Source organism: Mauremys reevesii, linkage group 2 (genome assembly GCF_016161935.1).
Source record: "Mauremys reevesii isolate NIE-2019 linkage group 2, ASM1616193v1, whole genome shotgun sequence".
Lineage (NCBI taxonomy): Eukaryota > Metazoa > Chordata > Testudines > Geoemydidae > Mauremys > Mauremys reevesii.
In genome coordinates this window covers 254,233,869-254,260,062 of record NC_052624.1, presented here as the reverse complement: position 1 = coordinate 254,260,062, position 26,194 = coordinate 254,233,869, and the positions used below count along the sequence as shown (strand labels likewise).

Here is a 26,194-nt window from a genome sequence, read left to right as displayed (position 1 = left end):
TGGCATTCTGTAGGTGTAGTAAATGAATATAAGGAACATAGCAAGGGTGTGGTTCTCCTCTCACTCTACCATTGTTACTTCATTGAAGTCAATGGAGTTACATCTCTGTAAAACTCATGTAGGTAAGTGGAGAACCAGCCCCATTGCCTTTATCACCTTTAAGTAGGGGAAATGCCCAGCAATTTGAACAGGAATTTTTCCAGCACACAGCCTGAAATAGCCTTAAAAAATAAAAATGCAGATGGTTGATGAACTTTTCCAAAGCCCCATCCATAGTATTAGCAGGAGCACCACTTCAGTCTTACACAAACAGGTATGGCAGCTGGGCCCTCAAAGTTGATTCCTCATTCTAACAGGGCAGTCCCAAATGGATAATGACGTTAAATTCTGCCTGTTTTGGGGCAGCACTACCAATCTTTACTTTATGAGTGTATTATTTCTAAATAATACGGTGACATACCGTGAATTACGGAATCATTTAGAAATTCTAGGTCACCATAGCTATGGTTTATGTTAATTTTTGTGAAAGGATTCACTCCAGGTTAACCCATCTTCAGTTTTAAAAGTACTGTGTGTAATTGTTTTGCCTCTTAAAAAATGTGTATGGTAGAAGAGAAAGAAATGGCATATTTCAGGCTTAATATGAAAATTCATTTTATTTCAGCTGCATATGTGTAAATCTAGCGTGCTACTGCTTAAGTCAACAGAGTTACTTTGAAATGACACCAGTATAATGTGATGTGATGTGGCCCATAAAATGCTGACTGAGGTCACCAGTTCTCTTTATCTAAAACAAAAGGGTTAACCTCCAGTAATACAATCTTTGTGCATAAAGCTGAAATGAGGAAGGGTGCTGAAATTAGCATAAATACAGATTGTAAAATTCTTGAGCCTTCGTTTCGAAAATTGCATATGCTCAAGATGCAGTCCAGATTGGTGCTTTGTGAATGTGCACAAGCCAGACATGCAGGTGTGTATCGGGCATTTTATACTCATATCTTGAATATGCAAACAAATCACATCCTTTTTACAAAATTTGGACCTATTACTTTTATTCCTCATGTTGTTCAGAAACGAAGAAATCTCAGCAATTAAAAAATAAAATGTTTTCAGATTCTACATAGCTATTCAGTGTAAATATCATTCCTTTTTGTGTTTGACTAGGTGTTTGTACTTAGCTGATGAGGGAACTAAACTAAACTAACTAAAATTGTTTATTTTATTTGTTCATGTTAAGGTGTTACACATTTATAAGTTTAAAAAATGCACCAATAGTTCATTTTTTTTTCACACTAAATCTGTCTGAAACAGTGAGTAGGAGACTGTATGGTTGGGAACTCAGGATATTAACTCTTTCTTCACCCCTTTGATATTTAATAGCATATGTCAACTCTTGATTAGCATGTATTATTTATTAATCTAGATTATACATATTTTTAAAATAAAAGATTAGCCACTATAAAGCCAATTACTATTCATTTGAAAAATACTGCTCTTTTGGTTTTTAAAGATCACTGGTGAGATTAAAAGATACAGGGTGATATCCTCAGCTGGTGTAAACCAGCGTAGTTCCACTGGCTTCAGCAGTCGACATACAGCCTTTGTTCTTCAATGAAGTATGTCTTCCTTGATTCCAATTAAAGAAATATCCTGCCTACAACAGGCCTCAACCTGCTCATTTTCTCCTTTTAAATTGTTGTCAGTGATATTTACTTCAAGTGCAGAGTGTATGATGTTAGCCTGTCCCCAACTGCTCACTTAAATTTTTTGATATCTACACCCTTTTCAAATAGAGCAAAACAAAACAAAAAAAAATTACTGCCAAACATCTCCAATGATCTGGAATTTTATTCCATCCATATACATGCATAGTAACAACATTTGTTGAGAAATTATTTCTATCAGAAGTAGAACATTATCTTTGTGATCACCAGTTGCAGTATTGCTACGCTTATATTTAAATATATCTTATATATGAATTAGATTCATACTTGCAGCATTGAGTTTAGGGTTTCATTTTAGACTGTGCCTTTCAAAAGATAAAACTGATTGATATGACTTCATTACTTACAATACTGCTTCCAGTAATTTTGTTCATTCTTATAAAGTATTGCATTTAACAGCAAAGTTTTAAAAATTGAGACAGAGATGCATCAGCGAAAGAAAATACAAGTACTATACAAGAAAAAAATTGCCATCTTCATTTAACGTACGTTTCAGATTAAGAAAGTGGACAGAAACATACTGCTACATACAAATGCAAAGCCTAATGACTAAGGTACTGTATCTGCTAAAATATAAAGTGCAAACTGAGCCCAATAGTTCAAAAAATTGAAATTTAAGGCGAACTTTACAGCATAGTTGAAACTTTTTTGCAAGTTATATTTTAGCATATACATATATCTGCAACAGCATATAAGAAAAAAATCAGGATACACAAGTGCTTTTGAAGCTATTTCTAAAATGCTTTTCTGTATTGTTTGTGACTATTTTCTTTAAAATCTACTATACAGTGCAAACCATATGTGCTACACAATAACTATACAATAACATTACAAATGACTTTAATATAAAGTTTTTAAATAAAAAATAACATAACTACAGCTATGAATACTGCTGGTAAAATAAATTAATATTTTTGAAAATGGCACCAATAATACACTTTACTAATGGACTGTAATGAAATTACACCTTGAAGTCTTCAACTCAGCAATAATGAATTATCTCCTGATTGTCCAGATGTAATTCAAACAGCTTTCTTTAGACTGTATGGAACAATATACTAAACACAGGTACCAAAGGTGACCGATTGTTTCATTTGACATGTTCCGCTGCATGTGACGAGCAATAAAACTTCTTGTGAGTTATAAAGTTTGAAAGGTTGTTGAACTGGATGTCACACAGTCGGCAATATTTCCCACTGGTTGGGGCTTGGGTGGAACCATTCACACCTTTTGCTATACTAGACAACTGTTCCTCCGCTGCAGGAATAGCTGGAGAGACATTTTCGTTTGCAGCTAACGGATTCTCAGAAATCCAAGAGGGAGACTTGTGCCCATCTTCATGTTGAGGATTCTGGGAAATGTTCTCTTGTTGTTGGTTTGTTGCAGGCCTTTCTTCCTGTTTTAGTCCACCGTTAACTATTACCATGCCTCTGTTTTTTGGCAATAATGGAAGAGACTCTTTCTTCTGCACAGCACACCCGTTTGAAGGTATCTGGCCTTTAGGAGATTCACCTTCTGTATTTGTGCTTTGATCTAAATCAGTGTTATGAATGACAAGAGAACCAGAAATGTAATCGCTTGGCTTTATTCCATAATATGGAGAAAGCTGATCTGCTCCTTTAGCTTTCTTTATTGCTCCAGGGTAAAGGCATTGTGGAAGAAACAAATGTTTGTTTTCTTCTTTTGTGGCAATAAGCTGAGCTGCTTCACTAAAGACTTTAAGTCCTTGAAGAGTTGCTAAGTGTGTAGAAAACAAGTTTCCATTGGGAGAAGACTGTTTTGAGTTTCCATTTTTCTCGCATTTGATTATGCTTCTTTCATAACTGACATCAGGGCTGTTTCGTTCACTTTCTGGGTTTTGAAATACTTTGCTCTCAAGCTGTCCCATGTCATTACGCTGATGTGCAGTGACAGGGCAAAAATTTTGCTTATGGGCAAGATAGTTCTCTACCTTGTTAAAACTGATCTTGCAAACTGTGCACTCATGGTAGTCTAGCAGCCTTTTTGGAGAGGTGGATGTCCTGTCTGACTGTGATAAACATTTTTTGCTGAGATCTATGGGTACATCCATCTCCAAGCAAGAAACTGTGGAGTGTGGAGTGTCACACTTTGAAACTGGAATACATTTGTTAATAGACAATGAAGTTTCTAGATGCTTTGAGACTATTCCTGGAAAGATATCACACCGAGGATGGTAACATTCTCCAAGACCTTCTGTTGATTCTTGAGTGGATGTGCAAGGGTTGCCAAGATTAGCCACTTCAAGAAACCGTTGTTGAACCAGCTGTGGCCTTTGCTCCTGCTCTGGTAGGCACATCTCATACATCTTTCTTCGTTTACGTGTACGCATTGTTCTCTGCATAGCAGGCAGTTTGCTGGAAGCAGATCTCTTCAGTGGAGGATCATGGCGTGTGGCACAATAATACTGTTTGTGGACCATGTATGTTTCATGTCTGCTGAAAGTAATATTGCAAGCTTCACATGTGGTTTTGTTGGGATCACTTTCTCCTTCTACTAAAGGAGCATTGGGGTTCTTCACATCAGCAGGTTTTCCATTCATTTTCTCATCATTGCTGGTTGCAGCTGAGAGCTTCTTAGCCTGTGCCGAAAAGTCTTTTTCATGACCTTTACTGTTTGGCCCAATCAAATCTAAGACAGTGGAGGAGTTGATGCAAGACGTCTGAAGAAGTTGATTCTCTGCATCGGAAGTGTGAGGAGCAGTATTCAGAATGTTTATAGAACTTTGGCCATTATTGGGACTTACAGCCTCAGGTATTTTTTCAGAAATGCTGGAAAAATCTGGTGACTTTGCCATCTGCTGCCATCGGCTGCTGCAGTAATGCTTTTTATGTACCAAGTAGTTGTCCAAATTGTTGAATGTTATGTTACACTCAAAGCAAGTAGCCCCTTTTGGCATCAATGGACTGTAAATTACAGGAGGATAACTACTACTGCCATGCCTCAGTCTTCGATGGACCAGTTCAGACATTTTGGCTAAGATCTCTGAAGCCTGAGGAACGACTGTGATGTCCTGGGGAAAAGCAAACTGAGAGAGAAAAGGTCCCATAGAGAAAGAAGGGCCAATATTAGGCTGAACTGGGGAGGAGGCAAGTCTCGGGCTAGATGGTTCAGATTTTATTTTAGTGTATGAAAAACTTTGTTTATTTGTTGCAGGCTGTGTTTCTGGCCTCTGGGCTGGCAGGAAAAGTGAAGTCTTTTTTTCACATTTGTCAAGCTCAGTGTCTGAACTTGCATCCTTAGTCTGCATGGTCTTTTGACTCTGGGGAACTTCATTTCTGTTCAAAAGGTCTGTTGCTGGCTGTAAAGCTTCATCAGTACCACCCGGAGAGTGCTCAGTGTCACTTTCTCTCTGCAGCTTGTTGCCAGAGACATGTAGATCTTGGTGCTGCAATAGCTCCCTCTGAGTTTGGAAGCCAAAATGGCAGTGATTGCATCTAAAGGCAGCTTGAGTGAGATGTGAAAACAGGTGCTGATGAAAGTTAATCACTGAGTCTGCAGTGTAGTTACAAACTGTGCATTTCAGACTAGCACCAGGCGGGAAAAATTCTTCCATTTTCACTCCTATGGAAAAGATAAATAATACACACCAAGTTAGAGTAACTGCTTTCCCCTCATGCAGTATGCCATGAAAAGCAATCACATGGAGAATATAAACATCATGAGAACAACTCATTTTCCTCTGGTGAAAATGTTCTGTAAGTATTCACCCATATTGATCACTCAGGTAATGCTTAAATCAATTCAAAATCTCTTTCCAACAAATTGCTATAAGAGGTTCCCAAAGTGATCAGCTATGCCATGAGCTGGCTCGTTTTCCATATTGAGTTCAGCCTGGATTCAGAATTTCAGCTATGAAGCAGAGAGCCCTCCAATTAATAAAGGGAAGGCAAGAGTAGGGGAAGAATAAAAATAGATCAGGCTCTCCCTGAAATGCCAAACTAACCCATTCCAGTTTTAGAAATAGCAATTTCCACTTGGAAAAAACATGTTGTTCCCCATAAATCAATAAGCATTGGGGTCCAATGTTCTACACAAGGATATTCAGTAGGGGCTGGAGAAATCAAAAAGCTCAGGAGTATGTTCACTTTTCTCTGATCACAGGAGCATATCAAGGCAATATAATTGAGATCCAGTCCTCAAGCTCAGCGGGGGCCTATAAAAAGTACCGAATCAGAGGCAGAGTTGCGGAGAACACATTTCCAATAATCGCCATTACTGTTGGCCAGCGCCTGCTTGACTGAGATGAATTGCCTATATGGGAAAGAAGATCCTGGGCTCTGGAATGGGAACTCAGTGGGAGAAGGGCTGAAAGGATGAGTCCACTGTGAGGAAGGAGGAGGGCTGGCCTAGGAGGAAAAAATGTCAATGAAGAAAGTACTCTTTTACACCACCTCTACTTAGTAGTAGCAGGCAGTTATTGCAGGTAAGGAGTAAGGCTACGATTTCAGAATGGAAATTTTTAGTAAATTTTGGGGCAGAGGTGCAAGAAAACACAGTAGGTCACAGAAAGGTCACCAAACAATGCAATTTTCGCTACATCAGCATGCACAAGAGTGTGGGGAGGGTGTTCAAAGATCAGGTCCAGGAGAGCCGGTGGGTTGAAGAGTAACCCCACCCCACACTCATCCCCAGAGGCAGCTTCTGTTCAGTGGGGCTAGGTCTGGCTCCCCACTCTGGATGTTGCAATCAGGTCCATGAGGTTGTGGAGCCACTTATGTTTGGCCCATCCAGCCCTCTGAAGGGACACACCATTCAGTTTGGGGGCAAGGCCACTCAGTCTGGGGGGCCCTAAACAAATATTTCATGGAGTTTATTAAAATTCACAATTTCTGTATCCAAAATCATAGCCCTACCAATGAGACCCATTTTTCGTAGATATGAACTCACCAGAGCTCTTCCTATCAAGTACAGTGTAAAAACAGAAGCAAATTCAAACCCTACCCACAATCTGTGCAGAGAATGAGATTGTGTGTTCAGGGTGTACTCAAGCTATAAATGCTTATAGAGCACAACTAAGGCCAGAGTTCTGTGCTGGAAGAACAATAATGGCCTATATTGTCTAAAGAGGAGCCCGGGGCTTCTATGAGTTTAATGAAGAAACATTTGGAAGGAAAAATATCTGTTTGATTTAGATTTACAACATTATATATATGTGCACACCACATGGTCAATTAAACTGGGTTTACAGCTGCTTTGTGACACTGGAGCAGTGCAGAGCAGTGAGTGTCATGGTGAAACTAGCTCAAGCTGTGAAAACTCACACTTTCAGACCCAGAGGACCCTGCTTCAATCCCTAGTGCTGGTCAAAGTGCCCTGTGGCCATCACATATGGGGAGGTTGTCCAGGATATGACCTGCTGTGGGCCTCATATACTTGGGATAGGGTGACCAGACAGCAAGTGTGAAAAATCGGGACAGGGGTGGGGGGTAATAGTAGCCTATATAAGACCCCAACATAGTGACTGTCCCTATACAATTGAGACATCTGGTCACCCTAGCTTGGAATGACCTGCCCAAGGAAGTATGTAACCCACTGGTTAGTGTGTGTTCTATGCCTCCCTCTGTGCTGATCCATAGAGGATGTGGGTCTGTTATAGCACCCAGCTAGAGCACAGTTCATTAGCACAAGCTGTAAAGACCTGTAGTTTTAGCTGTTTCGCCCCTGGTTCAGTTCATGATGTCCACCAGCATGGCAGCTGTCACACACAGGAAAACATGGCAGCCATTAAACTTTCAGAAGAAGTTCACACAGATTTTGCAACATTATATTTAGAACCTGTTTACAAGCAGGAATAGTATTCAATGCACTGAGATTATCCCCCACTGCTTTCACAATGCACAATGGTACAGTATCTAACTTCTATCACATTAGAATTAGGTAGACGGCACCTTGCTTTACTATCTGATCAATGGGGTCTAATCCTCCAAACACATGTGAGTAACTATTACACATGTAAATAGTCCCACTGAGTTGAAAAGGAAGGTTTTGACTTTTAACAGAGACCTAAACAAATTATTCAGGCCAAAAGAATTTCTCTAGTCTATCCATAACTTCTTATACACAAATAAAAATGCTATTATGGTATATGAGTTAATTTAGCATAAGGTAATACATTTCTAAATAATCTTTGTGGAGAATTTGTGATATGTAGCTGAATTTCTATGGATTTAAGGGGGGAAAAATAGTCTCCACAAAAAAAGAACATTAACAGAATGCTAAACACTGCTTGGTTCTGCATTAAAATGTCAGGGAGTGTCACAGGTAGTTTGCACATCTTTAACTGTGTCCTGTTATATGTATTCAGTATGAAATAGTCTTTAACTACAGGATAACATATTAATTCTCAATTAATACAATATAATATAGTACATTTTTTCCTGAAGTTTAAGAAACACATTTGTAACACATATTTTTGCATCCTTCTATACTTACACTAATTGTTGTCAAAACAATACAATGTATTTTACTACCTTATGGTTAGACCCATAAAAGGGACTTAGGTGCCTAACTGGCACTTTAGTTTCCTAGGGCCAAATTTAGATCCACAAAAACACTGCTCAGATGCTGCCTAATCCTGAGCACCTACATTTCTACTGTGTATAAAATACTTAAATATGTGTTGGAGCAGGGACTGGAACTTAGGTCTCCCAGGTCCATGCCCTAACCACTGGCTTATAGAGTCATTTTCTCTCTGGCCTAACGAATACAGACGCTCCCCGACTCACGCAAATGTTCTGTTCTGGAGCACCTCGCATAACTTGAATTTTGCTACCTGACCATTACGCAGAAAACCCCCAAACAAACAAACAAACAAAAAAAACCCCCTCCTGTTTCTAGCTTATGGAACTTTTTCAGTAACTGTGGATTTGCATAGTTGGGTTTGCTTACCTAGGGGGCGTCTATATTTAAGTATTTTAATAAACCGTGGAACAGCTCCAACAGGATGGATTGAGTGCATCCTATCACAGAATACCCTACAGCCTGATGGGTAGGGCAATCTCTGCTCAAGAATAGGGATTCAAATCTGGGTCTCCTGCATCTCAGGTGAGTGCCCTAACTGCTCGAGTATAAGGGCATCTACCATCTGCTCTTCTTTTTTCTTTTTTTTGCAAGAAAGGGCTGACCTGGTTTCGGTGCCTAAATCTTGTGACTGCTGAAGAGAGATAGGCCCCTCACTCCAACCCAAATTTAGGCACCTAAGTCCCTTTTGCATTTCCTATTGGATAGTTTAGGCAGCTCCCCGCTTATTGAATCCTGTTGTTAGGTACATAACTCTCCCCATGAAATGCACAAGGAGCCCAAGCTCTGAAATCAGGGTTGTGTATTCCAGTGGGCTCATGGCACCTATACATTAGGGTGGCAGTGCTGAGGCTAGGTCCCCGTCATGGATTTAGCCCGCAGACTTGTTATATGAGTTCTCCTTCCTGTAAGTATGCATTTTCATCATTTTCTTATCCATTCACTACACGTGAACTTTTCAAGTAGCAGACCATTCAGGAAAAGAGCAGAGACACATTGCACATATTTCACCTTTACACTGTACTGTTAGCCTGGAAATGTAGTATGTTATGGTTTAATATGTATTTTCATATAAATGATTTTCAAGGACATACACAAAGCAGTACACAGAACTACAAGATAGTAAACTGAAGTTGTGGGGAAAATGAAATGATATTATAATATAGTTTTTGAGAAACAGCAGGTCATGATGCAATTAAAGACAGTAATTTCAATGTATATTCACATTGTGCCTGCAAATTGCATAAGTTCCATCAGTGGAACTCTTTGTCCTGTAACAGATCCTCAGGAGAGAGACCTTCTCCTGCAAACCTTGGATGGCATTCAATTGCCATGGCACATTGGGCTGGAGCTCCCTCCTGTAAAAATGTAAAATATACATAAGCCCTCCCTAACTCCTACTTACCCAACAAGGTCCACAGAGACTTCTGGAGAATGCTTGCCTCTTCCCAGGCATACCTCAGTACATATTTCACTCTAACGCCAAATTAACTGCTTAGGCCTGACAGCGCAGCCTTCCTCATCTGCAAACTTTGCATGCCTAGTAGAAACTTCAGTGTGGAATGTTCTGTGCATTTACAACTTGTGATTTTTCAATAATCTGATCAAATCAAAGCTAACTTTCAAAAGAACACTCAGAGATACTTGATAATAGGTCTAAATCTATGCCAATTTTTAGCTTTCTAATGAAAAGGAAGAAATATTTCCATTTTATAAACAAGGAAACTGAATTCAGAGGTTGTGACATGGTTCAAGACTACAGTGGGAGTCAGCATCGGATCTGGAATAAGATATAGGAGTTCCTAATGTCCATCCTATACTCTAAATGACCAAACCTCTCAATGGACAAAGCTTTACACCTTTGTTTAAATATCTGAGATAATCTATGCCATTAAATGACCAACTGTTTGGATTTATGTAAATGCATAAGTAGGTCAGATAAATGATTAAATAAATTATACGGATAAACAGATTATATGTGACAGGTGCATGGACTATATAATACAGTTCAGAAATGACTGATTTCTTAGTAGTATCTACTTCCAGTGCTTGATTATATTGCTTACATTTAGAGACTCATTGAAGAAGATAACGCTTATAGTGGTTAATGTTTAAAGAATAGCTACATCTACAGGGGGATACATTGCACTTACCACTGTGAGAATTTAGGTGCATTTCCAGAGCTCTTGCATTAGAAAAACTTTTGGTGCACTGTGGAAAGGGGCAGACACTGGATATCTGATGAGCACTATCTTCATTCTCCTCTGACAGCTGAGCTCCCTCTCTTTGCCTCCCACTGCAGTAGTACATGAGATGGGCCTGCAAATTCCGCTCACTTCGATACCAAATGCCACAGGATTTGCAAGGGAATATATCTTCTACAAGCAAATATAACCAGATGCAGGTTAGCCACAGTGCATTCAGCATCAACAAGTTACATGGAAGGCTTAAATCCTTTAACTTTTCCATTAAAGAAACAACTTACTTAACAAAATGTTGGCAAGGCAGCCACAGGTTTCATACAATGTCATTTGCAAGGACAAGGGAAAACATTTGTTTGTTTTATAGGCCAAAATAAATTAATAAAATAACCAATTAATATAAAACACTGAGCTAAGTTTTTAGGACACCAAATCGTTTAAAAACTAAAATAGAATTCATCATTTGTGGCAGAAATGCAGTCTCAACTGTATTATAGTACCATGAAAATATTTAATCAGAGATGTTCTCCAATAACGTGGACCCTGATCCTGCAAAGCCTTACACATGTGCTTAACTTTAGGCATGTGCATAGCTCAGTGGTTTGAGCATTAGCCTGCTAAGCCCAGGGTTGTGAATTCAACCATTAAGGGGGCCCTTTAGGAAACTGGAGTGTGCTGGAAAAAAAAAACTGTCTGGGGATTTGTCCTACTTTGAGCAGGGGGCTGGACTAGATGATCTTCTGAGGTCCCTTCCAACCCTGATATTCTAAGTTTTTGGAAAATTGGGGCTTTGGATTCTTTAAATTAAGACTGGATGTCTTTCTAAAAAATATGTTCTAGTTCAACCACAAGTGTACTGGACTCCAGGCAGGTATCACTGCAGAAAATTCTATTGCCTGTGATAGCCAGGAGGTCAGACTAGATTATCAGAATGGTTTCTTTGGAGCCTAAAATCTAAGAATGTAGTAATTACTGTAACTGTAACTTGAAAATCTCATGCTTTCTTTGTTCCTTGGATTCTTGTCATTACTAATGTTGGGAGTTAAATTTTGTAATATGCTATGACCTCTAATTGTAGGTTGATCCTTAATATTCCACTTTCTGAAACAGGATGAAAAATTAAAATGTTTGAGTTTTCTGCTGAATGGAAATTCCAAAAAAATTGATTCAGAAGTATCAAAATGCTTCATTTAGACATTTTTGATCAAAACAAACCATCTAGACATTTCCCTATTGCCATATGGGAGTTATAGTTCCAGATCTCATTGCCCCCTATGGAGTAGACTCTTTGACCTGACTACATCTCCTATAATACATGTAGAGTCATGTGATTCCCATGATGCACCACATAGAGGAAATGCACTATGAAAGATGTCATCTACTATGGAGCCCGGCCCAAACGAGAGAATGGGGAATGCAACTGCAACTACCATTAGGCAATGTACCAGAAATAAATGCAGTTCAATTTTTTTAATTTGAAACAAAATATTTTAGGTCAATTCAAATGAAATATTCTGATATTGGTTGAACTAATCCGAAACAAAATATGTCATTTACATTTTCCTGATGGAAAGTCTAAATTTTTCATTAAAATCAAAATTTTCCTGCTGAAAATTTTAATTTTGTATCAGAGTGGTAGCCGTGTTAGTCTGTATCCAAAAAAAAAAAAAAAAAAGAGAGAGAGAGAAGTCCGGTGGCACCTTAAAGACTAACAGATTTATTTGGGCATAAGCTTTTGTGGGTAAAAAATCCACTTCTTCAGTTGCATGGAGTGAAAATTACAGATGCAGGCATACATATATATTGGCACATGAAGAGAAGTGGAGAACCAACGTTGAAGGCCAATTTAGTCAGGGTGGATGTAGTCCACTCCCAATAATTGATGAGGAGGTTTTTTTTTTAATTTTGTGTAATCTGCACAAAAACAGTCTGACAGAAAATTCCCAACACCCTGTTAGCATTAATAACAAGAATGCCAGCTGACTAAACCCCATTTCGAGAAGGCAGATGAACCTGCTTTGTGTTTCCTTATATTTCAGCTTGATATTGCTGTCACTACTATCTCTCCACAGGGTAGTGGTATATTTTAAGTTATTTCTTTTTGCAGTATGCTCACAGTAAATGTGACCAGTACAATTCTTTACACAAAAACAAACAACAAACTAGAAAAAATAAAGCTATTGACAAAGACATTTATAGTCATCCAGCATTGGACCTGGTGGGATTACTCAAAGAGTAGGTATTACTCAACATGAATAAGAGCTGAATCTGGACCTACTGGATTCTAGTGAATCCAAACCTTGAATATTGTGTAGAGTTCTGGTCACTTAATTATTGCAAGCTATTTATAAACTACAAGAAGCACAGGGAAGTGCTACAATAGAGGAATGGAAGGACTCAGTGATGAGGAATGATTAAAAGAGCCAAATATATATCAGCAGCAAAGAATCCTGTGGCACCTGATAGACTAACAGACGTTTTGCAGCATGAGCTTTCGTGGGTGAATACCCACTTCTTCGGATGCAATACAGTTAAGTGACAACTAAGGAGGGACATGATATCAGCTACCAATTTTTTGAAAGATAGCAACAGCAAGGAAGGCGAGCAATTAGGATTGGGGTCTTAATAGCAGTAATTGGGTGAATTTAATAAACAGAATATTTCGGCTGAATGCTCTGATTCAAGAAGTTGTATGCAGTGTTGTTGTAACCTGTTGGTCCTAGAATATTAGAGAGACAAGGTGGATGTCTCTCTGATTCAAGAACACTTAGCAACTGCTTAAGACCTTCCCTATTCAGCATGTGATTGTTCCTTTAATATTAATGGGACTTAAACACAGGCTTAAGAATCCTTCTTGAATACCGATGCTTTCATGAATTAGGGCTAATACAATGAAAATTCCTGACTATGACTTCTATTGCATTTTGAAACAGTCAAACAGAAGCAATTTCTATTGCTTGAGAAATGGAAAACTAGCCTGGATAAACATTAGAATATGTATTGTGAAGACCAAGCCTGCATTGACGGAAAGAGTATGGACCAGGTGAGCTATCAGGTCTTTTCATCTCTATTTTTATGATTTTCTAATTCTGCAAACAGATTTACAGAGCTTCTGTCTTAGGGAGGGCCAGCCACTATCCTGTACAGCTACCATCCCAATTTTCTACATCTATTTTTGCTCTGTTAAAAAAAACCCGAAACATAACAAAAACAAAAACAAAAAAAGCTATGGAACAATATTATTCACTTACTGTTGACAATAGCTGTAGGCAAAATAGATGCCATAGCAGCTTGTTGAGGGAGCAGTTGTATTGAGTCCAGCAGACGTGCAGGATACATCCCTTCTGTAAGAGTCATCTGACTGGCAGCTTGCAGCCTTGAGTCAAAATCCACAACAAAGGCAATTAGCTCTTCACCCTCAGAGATGGTCTTAGTTGTGGTACACCAAAGTTGGCCACCTATATGAAAAATAAAAACAGAAAGATTTAATGGGGAGCATAAATCTGCAGAACTACTTCAACAGAGGTAGGGTGTCTTTATACCCTTTTCTAACTGGATTACTTGTGGGGAGGAGGCAGAAAACTCTTGCTTTTTAAAGTTCCATTTCTATCTGTAGAAGAATTTTCAAAATACTGTTAAGGAAGCCATGGTAAAAATATATGCATATATTCTACAATCAATTCAACTAAAGAACAATCACCCTAATTCACTTTTTTGTGTCCTAAGAGACTGACATTGCCAGAACTCAGATACAAGCAAAACTATTTTAACTGGCACTTTTCCAATCATTATATTTTTACTTCACTTCCTGCATATTTTTTTCATACCACAGTTTCAGTTTTATTCCAAGTGTCTCATCCACAGCAGAATAAAAAAAACCCCCAAAAGCTGCAAAGAAGAAATCAAATTTCCTCATAAGGTCATTTCCCCCCTCTCTTATGTTTGCTACCATCTTTCTCTGAAAAAATATTTTCTTATGTAATATTTTTCATAACATGACTGTTTTATCTCTGCTTACATTGACTGAACTTCCTGAAGAGAAGATATGCCAAAGATCTGTTTCATAAAGGCTTATTCAAATAAAGGTTTGTTTAAAAGGGGAGGAAGGGGGAAACTTTCATCAAACAGTAAGATACACTATAGCTCTGTCCTGCAAATGTCACGTGCAGTGCATTAAAAAGAAAATTAACTATGCAAGTACATCTACTAATGTATTTGAATGTGATAGTGAATGCTCATTTATTTAACATGTTTAGACAGGCAAAGCACTTATATTGTGTTATCTACGCTCTCAGGCCTAGATACATATCCAGTATAGTTATGCCTGAAATAATGTTGCATACTTTATATGTTATAAAGCTTTTGTTCCCCAAGGTTTTGTATATATAGCAAAAGCTATATGTTGTATTCATTAGGCAAGCAAAACTGTACTCATTTTGATAAGTAATATTGCTGTGTTTATCTTTCAGCATAACTGCCTTTTCAACTGCACTTCATTTTTTTCCCCTCAAAGAGATTATAGTTTTAAAACAACTTGTTGCAAAAATCTGGTGGAGGAGATAACAACAGTGTATGATATGCCACAGCTAAATGGAAGAATTAAGACATTGTTTTAGAGAAATCTTGGACAATTAATTAAACCAGTCTATTAGCTTTCAAAGATGAGCAAACAAAACAGCATCAGTGACAATGTGTTTCAGTGGAAAAATAAAGCTGAGCTTCCAGACCTCAAAGTGGTATAAAAGTTTCAAAGCAGAAAAGTTTCTTTGCATTCACCTTTTGGTATTACAGCCATTGAAGGTAGCTATGAGGTTTAAAAACAATTTATTGTAACAGGACCAATGTAGCATAAGGTTCACTGCTTTCCAGAATTAGGGCATGCAAAGATGCAACTTTCACCAAGTTCCTTTCGAGAATAAGGAGATAAAGTGAAGACAGCAATACAACTACATCTACAACTCCAGAATCCTAATAACCAACCAGGAATTTGAACACTAAAGCACTGGATTAGTGTCTCACACTGGTGTAAATCAAGAGTAAATCCACTGAAGCCACTGGAGCTACACCAGTACAAAACCAGTGTGAGAAGAGACTCAGACTAATGGATGTTTAATCAGCCTCTTAGATGTAACAACTTTGAGCTACATGACTTCAGTTTCAGGCTCTGTAACCAGCTACACTATTTTACCTGAAGACACATATATAACTTAGTTGTGTGAGTGGAGGGCGGAGTTCCTTTTATTGTGTCACACTTCTGTTTTATTCTTATTTATATATGAAACTTGCATGTAACAATAATACAATGTATTATTATACACTTTTATAAGAACACTGTAGTATAAGGGCTTGTGCTGTAGTCTTATAATGCTATACATTTTGTATTAAAAATAACATTGAAATGTGCCACAATAAGAACACCACCTTTCTTTCCCCAGCAACAATCCTGACATGCTGTATCCCTGGGGGAAAAAAAGAGAGTCGTTGCTTACAGGGTCTCCAGCTGCAATCAGTCTGGATCAAAATCCTTGTACACCAGGAATAAGGGGCTGACTCAATATCCTTGCATCAGAGTTCCTTAGAGGCAATTAGGATTCTTCCTAAGAATTATGCTCCCCCCACTAGTACATTTGCTCTTTCACCCTGTTATGTGGCACTTTTCATCCATAGGCATGGGGTGCAATATGCTCCCCACAGTGCATGCCTGTCCCTTTCCATAGGCTGGTGCAGATGGGGATGGGTCAGGGCAATATCCACTCTTCCCTGCCCCCAAAGGATGAAGGAGAGCACTTAGTGCAGGAACCGCAATTGTGCTGGCACTTATCTAGGCTGGCAAGAGGCGACAGGGAAGACTTCTTGTCCCCTCTCCTCCACTGCACACCCATATGGGTCAGGCAGAATCAAGTCCTGATGGTCTGATCTAAAGCCCTCTGAGGTTAATAGATAGACTCCCACTGATTTCAATGTGCTTTGGAGTATGCCCTTCGGGCCAAATTGTGAACTCTTTATTCACATTGGTGACCAGTGACTCACTCGAGTAATCCCATTGATGCCAAGGGTGACCAATCTGGCCCCAAGTGATTTGATCATTAGATCATCCAAAGGAAGAGGCATAGCTTACTGAGTCACTCGGGTAAAGATTATTTCAGTGAACCTGAGCTATATATCAGAATGCTACAAGACAACACTGGGCCAGATCCTGAGCTGCTGTAAATTGACATAGCCCCTTAAAGTCAATGGAGCTAAGCCAGTTTGCACCAGCTGAGGTTCTGACCTGGAGGCTGCCCAATGGAATGGAAAGTACAATTCCATAGCTGTTCTAAAATGATAGCTACAAAATCAGCCAAACAAAACGGAGTTAACATACATTATCTAGGCATCAGATCCAAGATCAACAAAAAAACTATCAACAGATATTGCTTAAGCATTTATCCCCACTCCTTATTAGCTTACATTTGAATAAAAATATAATTAACTAGTTATGCAAAGAATCAGAAACGTTTATTTAATCAGAGAAAGTTGGGCAAGTGGAATAATATCATATTGTGCGAACTAGAGCAAAAAATTACATTCCAATTGCGTTGGCATGATTTCTTTATCAAATTGCATCACACACTGAATCAGCTATTTGATACCTTCATAGCTTCCACCAAATGGAAAGATTATTTTTGGATCTTCTTCATCTGTCTCTTACACTGCAAAAACAAGTAACTCTTTTGCTACTTAAAAATAAAACAAACTAAAACAACTTCAGGTTCTATGGAAAGAAAAAAGATGTCCCTGAAAAACTGTGGACTTACTGTTCTTTGTAATGTTTATGATCAAGATTCTTGTGCAAACAGATCTGGTTCCTAACAGGAAGCTTATAAATCATACTCATAATTGCTGTCAAAACTGCAGTGAAGTGTACTGCAAGTTTTGATAATAAAGAATAGAGTCACAGTTCAAACTTGATTACATTTTGGAAATTCATGCTGCTCTTACAAGAATCAGTGGCCTTAAATATCTTCTTCTCCTGCCAAATTTTTCACTTGCACTTTTTATTATTTATGAAATCAGTGTCTGCACAATGTCATGCAGACCTCTGTTGATAAAGTCTAATTAAGATTAAGACAAGCCTTTTGGAAAGGATCCCATCATTAGCAAACATGATAAACACAAAAATACTCCCTACTTGTCAACCAGGAGCAATTCAGTAACCTAACAGTATTATCTGTTGCTAGGCTACAGAGCTGACAAAGCTTCAATTATATTGTACGGCCATACCTATAGAGTACTGTATAAGCAAAATGTATCTAATATAAAAGCATTTAACTTCATCCACACTATCTGCAATTCATGGCTTCTTTCAATGGCAAAAATCAGGTTAATAATTACATACCCTGCTGCAAAAATCTTTGCGATGAGCTATGTTCGCAGAATTTTTTTCTAATTTATCTGTATGATTGATAGACATTTGCTTTGTAAAAATAATAAAATGCAAGCAATGGGTAGTTGTAAACCACTAGCAGAACTACATCTGGGCTCATCAAGATATGGAACCAAGCTTAGTATAAAAATATATATAGTAATTGAACCAATTAAATCACATTCAGATGTGGTAATACTCTGCCTTCAGTATGTAGACAGGGAGCACTGAGGAGATAGATAGATACAACTTTAGATAATGCTTCCCCAGCCAGAAGGCCGAGGAAACTTTATTTTATGTAAGACACACATCTAGGTATATAATAGAAAGTTGCTTGATTTTTCAATAGCCTCTTCATTTTCTCTCCCTATAAAAAGGAAGTTGATTTTGAGATTTTATAAATAATTTATTTACTTTCTTTTGTCTCAGTGATTTTCACTGAAGGGGAGCTTTAAAGTGAAGGGGCTATATGGGTGGCATTGATTTTTAAGCACAATTCCCCATTGACTTAAAATGGGTGAAGCTCTGCTTAAAAATCAATAGCAGCATATGGCCTCTGATTAGTAACTTTGTTGCTTTTATTAGAACTGGCTTTTAGCAGGTTGCTAAAAATAGTTTAACTTCCCTCTTAAAACAAAGGCAATGGCTAAATGCAATGCAAGAACATTTTAACTGAATCATATAGACACAAACACTACCATCATGGTAGTGCAGCAATCTTACTCCATATATGAAAAGGAATACACACATTAAAAATGTACTGCCATTGTTTAGTCTTTTTATCCAAAGTATTAATCAAAACTTGGTCTGCCTAACCTTTGAATCTGGATTTTTGATTGTATATCTTAGGTACAAGGTTAGAAAATAAATAATTGCTACTGAAACCAGTCTTCTTACTTAAACAGTCTCAAAATACAAACCTATTGTGCCAGTGAGTCTAAAGTATTGTTTTGGCTGCTTATATTTTGTGCTTAGTGTTTTTGACTGTGTTATTGCAACAGCATAAGAGGCCATTTCCTGTATACATACGTTTTTACAAAGGAGGGTCAGAAGACTATCAGAAGTCATTTAATCAACAGCTTCTATTAGTCTACAGATCATAATGACTTCCAGGCACAATCAACTGAATTAAACCTCCCCCTTCTATGAATGAAATGGTCCTATTTTACAAAAGGACATTTTTTGTTAACAGCCTTGGGGAAAAAATAAGTTTGTTTATTTTATATCATCTTTGCTTTGTGTTTTATTTCAAGCATTTGACGGAAATTTGCAAATCCATAACAGGACACAATCTTCACATTTGTTTTTCTTCCCCCCATGGGGTTGTGACTGTTCAGAATAATGAATGCCCCCATTTCAGTATGGCACAAGTTACTGCCCAGATCTCTAATTTTCGACATTAACAGAGTACTTATATCAATATGGAGCCACGTTGTTTAATAAAAATTATAATGAATTCAAATCCAATACTGTTGAAATTCTTGACAGTAGAGTAGTGCAAGGAATAGAACTTATAAATTATGTGTGCCCCTTCTTTGAAAAATGCTTTGGAGGTTTCTTTGTGCATTGGCAAATACAGTAGGAATATGAGGTATTGTGTGGATCCTCCTGCACAGCACCTGATAAAAGAATAAAGAGCTGTGACATATTCTTAAAACAATAGAGGAATTAAAGAGAAACAATGGGCCAGCTGCTTCATTAATACAATCAAAAGAGAGCCCAGCACAGAGGAGTCCAGATAATTAAGCACTACTCTTTTAGACCTCCTTTCTATAATAAAATTGCTTAAAAATTATTAACTACTTCATAGTTGTTAGATAGATCTATGTACTTGTTTATTTAGGTTGATTAATGCCTTTTCAGTATTCTCTAATATGCCAACTCATGGTTTATACAAGTTTTTGAATAAAATAATGTAAGCATAACTGATATGGATCTGTAGTGTATACAGCAATAAATCAAAAGCATTTTGTGAACAGTCTTTTCTGTTGATAAATAATTCTCAACATTTTAAACTTGTATGCACAAACTAAATACTTTGCAGAACACTTGTGCCATCTAAGTATTTTAATGCCAGGATTCCAACATCTCTTTAGAGAGCATCTCAACAGCCCGGCATGCAAATTTGGACTTCTCTAACAATTATAACAATGTTTACAATGCTAAATTAAAATTAATGAGATGATTTCCTAGGATGTTGTATAATTTTTCCTTGTTTACCGATCAAAGGAGATTGTTAAATGATACTCACCCTCTAATTTTAACTGGCATATTACAACTCTGCAGTGTATTGATTGCAGAAATTGTAAAACCTATTATATTATATAATGTTAAAACAATAAGTGTAAGAGCAAGCACTCACATTCCCTGGGAGAAATGTAGTGCATTTGGCTCAGAAAAAAGTATGAAACTTGCTTCTTCTTTTTTTTTAATTCCTGGATGCTACAAAATAAAGAAACAATAATGCATTATATTATGCAATACAATAGAAGACTCACTCAACTAAACACTGGACAGCTTTGAAAGGGATGATTCCAAGATGATTGAGTTTTAAGAAATACGATGCCAGATTGGAAATAAAGAAGAAATATACCTCTTAAGAGAATAAGGGCCTGCTCCTTAATCCAAATGACTGTGAGTTTTGATACTGACTTTAGTACCAAGGACCGATTCCTTAGCAATATGATACAGGAGTAAATGCTTTTATTTGAATATAGTGCGTTTCATAAAAAACTGTCACCTATTATATAGTTTATTTCCTCAGTATAGCTTTTAAAATCTCTCTTCAGTCCTAGGAGAAAAAAGAATCAAAACTGAAGCATTCTTTGCTGAAACACTTTCAATGAGATAGACGTTCTTTCCTGCATGCAGCGTGACCACCGTTTAAAGGATAGTTACAAAATTTCAGTAGCTCTCTTTCATTAATGCTGCAATACTGAGCTACTGAACCCCAACTAAACTGCATGTTTCTAAAGCAGAACTGGTATATCTAGCAATGAGATTTGACCTCTCATTTTACCCTTGCTGTCAGCTTCTTTTTTTTTTATGCATTTGAGGATTTGTATTTGTTTCTTTCAAAGAAATCCCAGAATTAAAACAATGTAAAATTCCATTAGATACAGAGGTAAACTACACCAATGTTCAGAAAATATCCACAGGAAAATAATGTGGTAATTTTATTTGCACCCCCTATCTCCCGATTGAGCTGTCACAGCTTATTTACCACAGGGGGAAACAGTTAAACCCATATCCTTAGAAGTTATGTGCATTTAAGAGGCTTATATATTTCTTCTGGGACCCTCATTCAAATCCTGAGCTAATCAGAGTGAATACATATCTTTCTATTAGATGGCTGTAAAAAGTCTTAGGTGAAATCAGTTCCTGGTGGACGACAGTCCACAGCGTAAAACTATTAAATATTTGGTACAAATGGCAATACTTACTTAAAAGGCCTGAATGAAACTGAAAACTGAAATATCCTCCGATATCACCAGAAGTTGGGTCTGCTGCTACGGGTTGAAACTGAAGTGCTGTCACAAATGCTAAACCTGTTATATTTCCTTAATTCAGCATAAACGCTAACAAATGAGCTGAAGGAATTCTTTTACAAGTACTGCAACTATTTCTTTTTTCAGGGCATTACTTTTTGTCCATATTACTTTATGGATATTAATTGGATATTAAAAAGGAACATATCAATATTCATGAGCTAGAAATCATAGAATCACAGGACTGGAAGGGACCTCCATAGGTCATCTAGTCCATCCCCTGAACTGAAGCAGAGCTAAGTATTATCTAGAAAATCATGAAAGAACAGTGAACGATGTAATACGGCCCTGCCATGTGCATTAACACCCTCCTCCCCAATCATGAAGCCCAGACTTTGGGGGCACACTGCCTCGGCAAACTCCTCCACCCTTGGACGCCTTACAGCAACAAGTGGACTGCAGCCCTTCACAGAACTTCCCAGAAGAATCCATTTAAGATCATCACAGGAACGAGACTCAGCTGCCGTTGTCAGCAGCAACAGGGTTCAGGGAGAGAGGATTAGCTGATGAGCCCCACTATACTAGAGGTAGGGCTTAAGGTGCACATGTTTCCGGAATCCCTGCTTCCCTGCCAGCAGTGCCATAACATGGCCCTTTTGTAGACTTAGGAAGCTGACAATGATGCCAGCAATTCTGGACGTGATGCACTGTTTTGTGGAGCTGGGGGACTGCTAGTGGGAGGAGATTTGGGAAAGACCAATAAGGTTAGAGAGTGGGCATGCCCTGGTGACACATTCACAACACTGCACTGCAGGGAAATCAGAGCACATCCTATTACTTCTCAAAGGACTTTCTCCACTCTTGCGCCTGACACCTGTAGGGATCTGCCATTGCCCCTTGGACAAATGTAGAGTGAATGAGGCAGGTACTTAAGGAGGAGGAGGAAGGTTTATGTAGAGGTAGAAACACCCATCACCTTAGGAAGTTGTGAGGATAGTTTGTATTTTTTTAAATAATGTTAGGTAGAGGGGAAGCTGGGATAGTCTTCTATGGAATGGGAAAACAAAGAGACACAAACACATAAATAATAGGCTGTGGGCTGGGTCACTTTTTCCAGAGGAGAGCAAATGACAAGGGAGCTCAGGGGACTGTGGATTAACCGAAATTTTTATAAATTTTAATAACCCCCCATTCGACATCTGGAACCATTAAGCTGTACACACTGTAACCAGGTAAACATGTTCTTTTATTACTTGACTTCCCTCCTCCTGTTTGTTACACTTATTTGTTGAATCTTTTCTTTAATGAGGTCCCAATCCTAAAATGAGTGCCGCACGGAGTTCACTTCAAGATCAGGGCTGTAAATTGATGGGATTGCTCACACTGCGTAAATTTAAACATATGCATATGTCTTTTTAGGGTTGTGGATTGAGTTTACAAATTCATCAAAGCAGGAGCTGTGGTTCCTCTAGATCTCTATAGTGCCTTCCATTATAGCTTCCTCATCCTGACTGAGGACTTTAGGCACTCCCATAACATAGATAACAATAATGAAATAGAACCAGTTTTCCTAAAAAAGATTACAGTGACTTCTGCTCCTATTTACAGGATGTAAGGGGCACTGTAAGAACCATAAAGACAAAGGAGGCTCCTCTTTATGGATTTACATCATGGAGAAAATTTTGCTCCCACTGAAGTCACTGGGCGTTTTTCCTTTGACTGCAATGAGAGCAGGATCATATGACATTCCAGTGGTTAATTTCTAAAAAGACAGCTAAGTGAAAAGACATTTGTAAGGAGACTCAGGTCAAATTTGTTCCCAAACTTAACTCTTATAAAATATTATTTTGCAAAACTGTCGAATATTAAAAATCTTCCCTTTAAAAAAATTTCAAGAGTTAAAAACAAAATACTCCCAAAACAAATAAGCATTTCCCAGCTGTGTCTGAAATGCAAACACTGTAGTATTGGTCTTTGTATGAAAACCTGGAAGTGCGAAGCACTACAAAATGATGAAAAACAAACATGAAAGTGACTAGTTTATTTTCATTGTGCAATCTGTGTGAAATGCCAAAAATAAACAAGTACCATAAACTGTGAACAGTATGTTACTTCCCATCTAATAATCTGGGGCATTATTAGTAACGTAGGGCCAAAACGAGTGAAGTAAACAGGAACAAGATTGAACTCATTAGGATCAAAAATATTTTTAAAATTATTTTTAATCAGACAGTATCCCTTGAAAATTATGAATCAGAGACAAATGAAATAAATTAGCGCACACTAATATTGATTAGCTATTAGACAGGATTCTTCACTGGGTGATTTTTAAAAAATAGGCTTTATAACAAATACCAGTTTACTGAGTATCATACAGGTGCACAGAAGCTGCCAATCTGACTGACTGCATGGTCAGCATGATTTCTAAATGACCAGGGAAGAAATGACTGTATACCCCAAAGGCAAGCTGTCAAAATTAAGGCTGCAGCTGATAAACTGATTACAAAGCTGCTTAAGACTTTGCTTGTAAACAAAAGCATTTATCAACTAATAATTTGCAATAAACTGATGTAACTCCCAGCTGAGCCCCAAACTGTAATTGTCTTTACCATCTGCCTATTAAAATACCATTCTTCATCACTATACAGGAACAGAAGGGAGAAAATCTCCAACTACTACACAACTTGCATGCTTATAAATAATCTGTGAGCATTCCACACTTTCATTATTGCTGTGGGGTTTTGTACACTTAATTTCCGTCTTTCAGTGCTTAGGAGTGCTCCTAAATTGGCAAAAAAAAAAAAGTAATAAATACTGCCTGCTGCTATGGAAAAAGAATTATATAAATTCATCAGACTCTGCTTTTCCTTAATTTTTTCTCTTTTTGCAACTCCATAGGAATTTCCTGATGGATGCCCCCTCAAGCACAACCTTGCAAATGAAACTCTCAACTCCTTTTCAGCTTGTCACTTTCCATTACCTTTCTTTCTTATACATTCATGTCTTCAAGTGGTGCATTTGCTTCAATAGGGCGTCAGTTAAAACATGTTGGTTCCCTGTGGTGCGGTTTGCAAGGGTTTGTGGGATCCTGCAGGGACTGTGTAGAACTACAGAGACAGTTTGAAGAGCATTTTGCAGGCCCCATGGCGCGACTTCCTGAAAATTGAGTGAGTTTGCCCCACTCTTTCTTCAAGCTCTTTGCACTCTTAATCCTGAGAAAAGTTGCAGGCTTTCAGTGAATTTCAGAATTGACAGAATCAGATGTTCTAATGCTAGATGAGTGGTCCTTTTGTTAGATACCTAAAATATTCAATCATGTTAGAGGGAGAAACCAGGACAAGTGATAATTTGCAGAGAATGACAACTTCTCAAGATGCTTCTGCATTAAAAATTGAATTTGACAGACAATCATACCATGATTTAGTGCCATCCACATGACCAAATATTTCTCCAACCTACAACATGGACCACCCAAAGTTATAAATGCAAAATTGTGACAATGAACTACATTTTTTTCAAAAATTGAGGCTTCTTTAGAGGTTTCTACTGGGAAAGCATAGCTGGTTTCACAGCATTTTTTATTTTGTATGAACTTTCCAGCCCCAAACTGAAATAATCTGTTCAGTAGGGATCTGATAGGCTCTTCAGTCTAGTAGAGAAAGCTATAACACAATCCAATGGCTGGAAGCTGAAGCCAGAGAAATTCAGACTGGAAATAAGGTGTGAGGGTAATTAACCAGCGGAACAATTTACCAAGGGTCATTGTGGATTCTCCATCATTAACAATTTTTAAATCAAGATTGGATGTTTTGCTAAAATATATGCTCTAGGAATTATTTTGGGGAAGTTCTATGCTATTATATAGGAAGTCAGACTAGATAATCACAATGGTCCCTTCTTGCCTTGGAATCTATGAATCAATGTACCTGCTCCCACCCATGTGAATGGGAAAACATTTTATTGACTTCAATGGGTGCAAAACAGGGACTTGAAAAAAGGAATAAAAAGATGTCTAACCTGATGATAACCTCATCGGGATATTTGATCATTTTTACTACTGCTACTGCTCATAGTGTACAACTAGGCAATTGCCAAGCACAAAAGAATGCACTCTTCCAAAAAGCTCAGTATCTAAGGACTTGATCCTGCAAACACACATGCATGAAACTTTGCACATTTAACCAGTCCCACTGAACCATGGGACTACTCACATGCATTATTTGCACATGTATGTGTTTACAGGATGGTGCCTAGAAGACAAAGAATCAGATACCTATACATGCATGGAAGGTAGGGAAAAGGGCACGACATACAAGTAAGTAAAGAGGTCACATGATGATAAGTCAAGACTTGACAGTGCAAAGTATAGCTAGCATAATAACTTTTGTTTGTATTTTCTGTATGTTGTGAGGACAAATGACTGCAAAGAACTCACACACTACGGTGATGAGCATAACACAAAAGCCTATAAATAAGTCAATTTAATACATAATGTAAGGATTATGCACATGAGTAAGTGATGCAAGATTGGGACCATAATGATTATTGTACATAATCTGTACATAATCATAAACTGTACATTGTACAGTTATGTTACAAACAATAAAAAGCTGGAAAAAATCAAGGTTTAGACTGAGGGTCTCTTTGATGTATGCTGCTGTATATGTTTTTAAAATAAAATCAATTAGGGATGGAGTAGCCTCACCTAAATAGTAACTTTGAATTTCTAGAGTTTGTCATTTTAAAAACTTGAAATTAAGGGGAATTTTGTCTGGATAATCAACGAAGGGTTTGACCCTTATGATATTTAGACCTTGGTTTTGTATTTCATTTTCT

At 37.8% G+C, this 26,194-nt stretch overlaps 1 protein-coding gene across 6 annotated transcripts in view; it reads right to left on the bottom strand.

The window, feature by feature from the left end:
- Window positions 1-1,894: 1,894 nt before the first annotated feature.
- The window catches only part of ZFPM2 (zinc finger protein, FOG family member 2), a 469,416-nt gene continuing 445,116 nt past the window's right edge, over window positions 1,895-26,194 (bottom strand). For all 6 annotated transcript variants that reach the window (XM_039524775.1, XM_039524770.1, XM_039524771.1 and 3 more), the window contains 3 exons: window positions 13,717-13,923; window positions 10,418-10,642; window positions 1,895-5,306 (listed from right to left, as the gene is read on the bottom strand). In XM_039524775.1, the coding sequence (XP_039380709.1) occupies window positions 2,815-5,306; window positions 10,418-10,642; window positions 13,717-13,923 (2,924 nt within the window). In that variant the 3' untranslated portion in view covers window positions 1,895-2,814. The remainder of the gene's footprint in view (window positions 5,307-10,417; window positions 10,643-13,716; window positions 13,924-26,194) is intronic.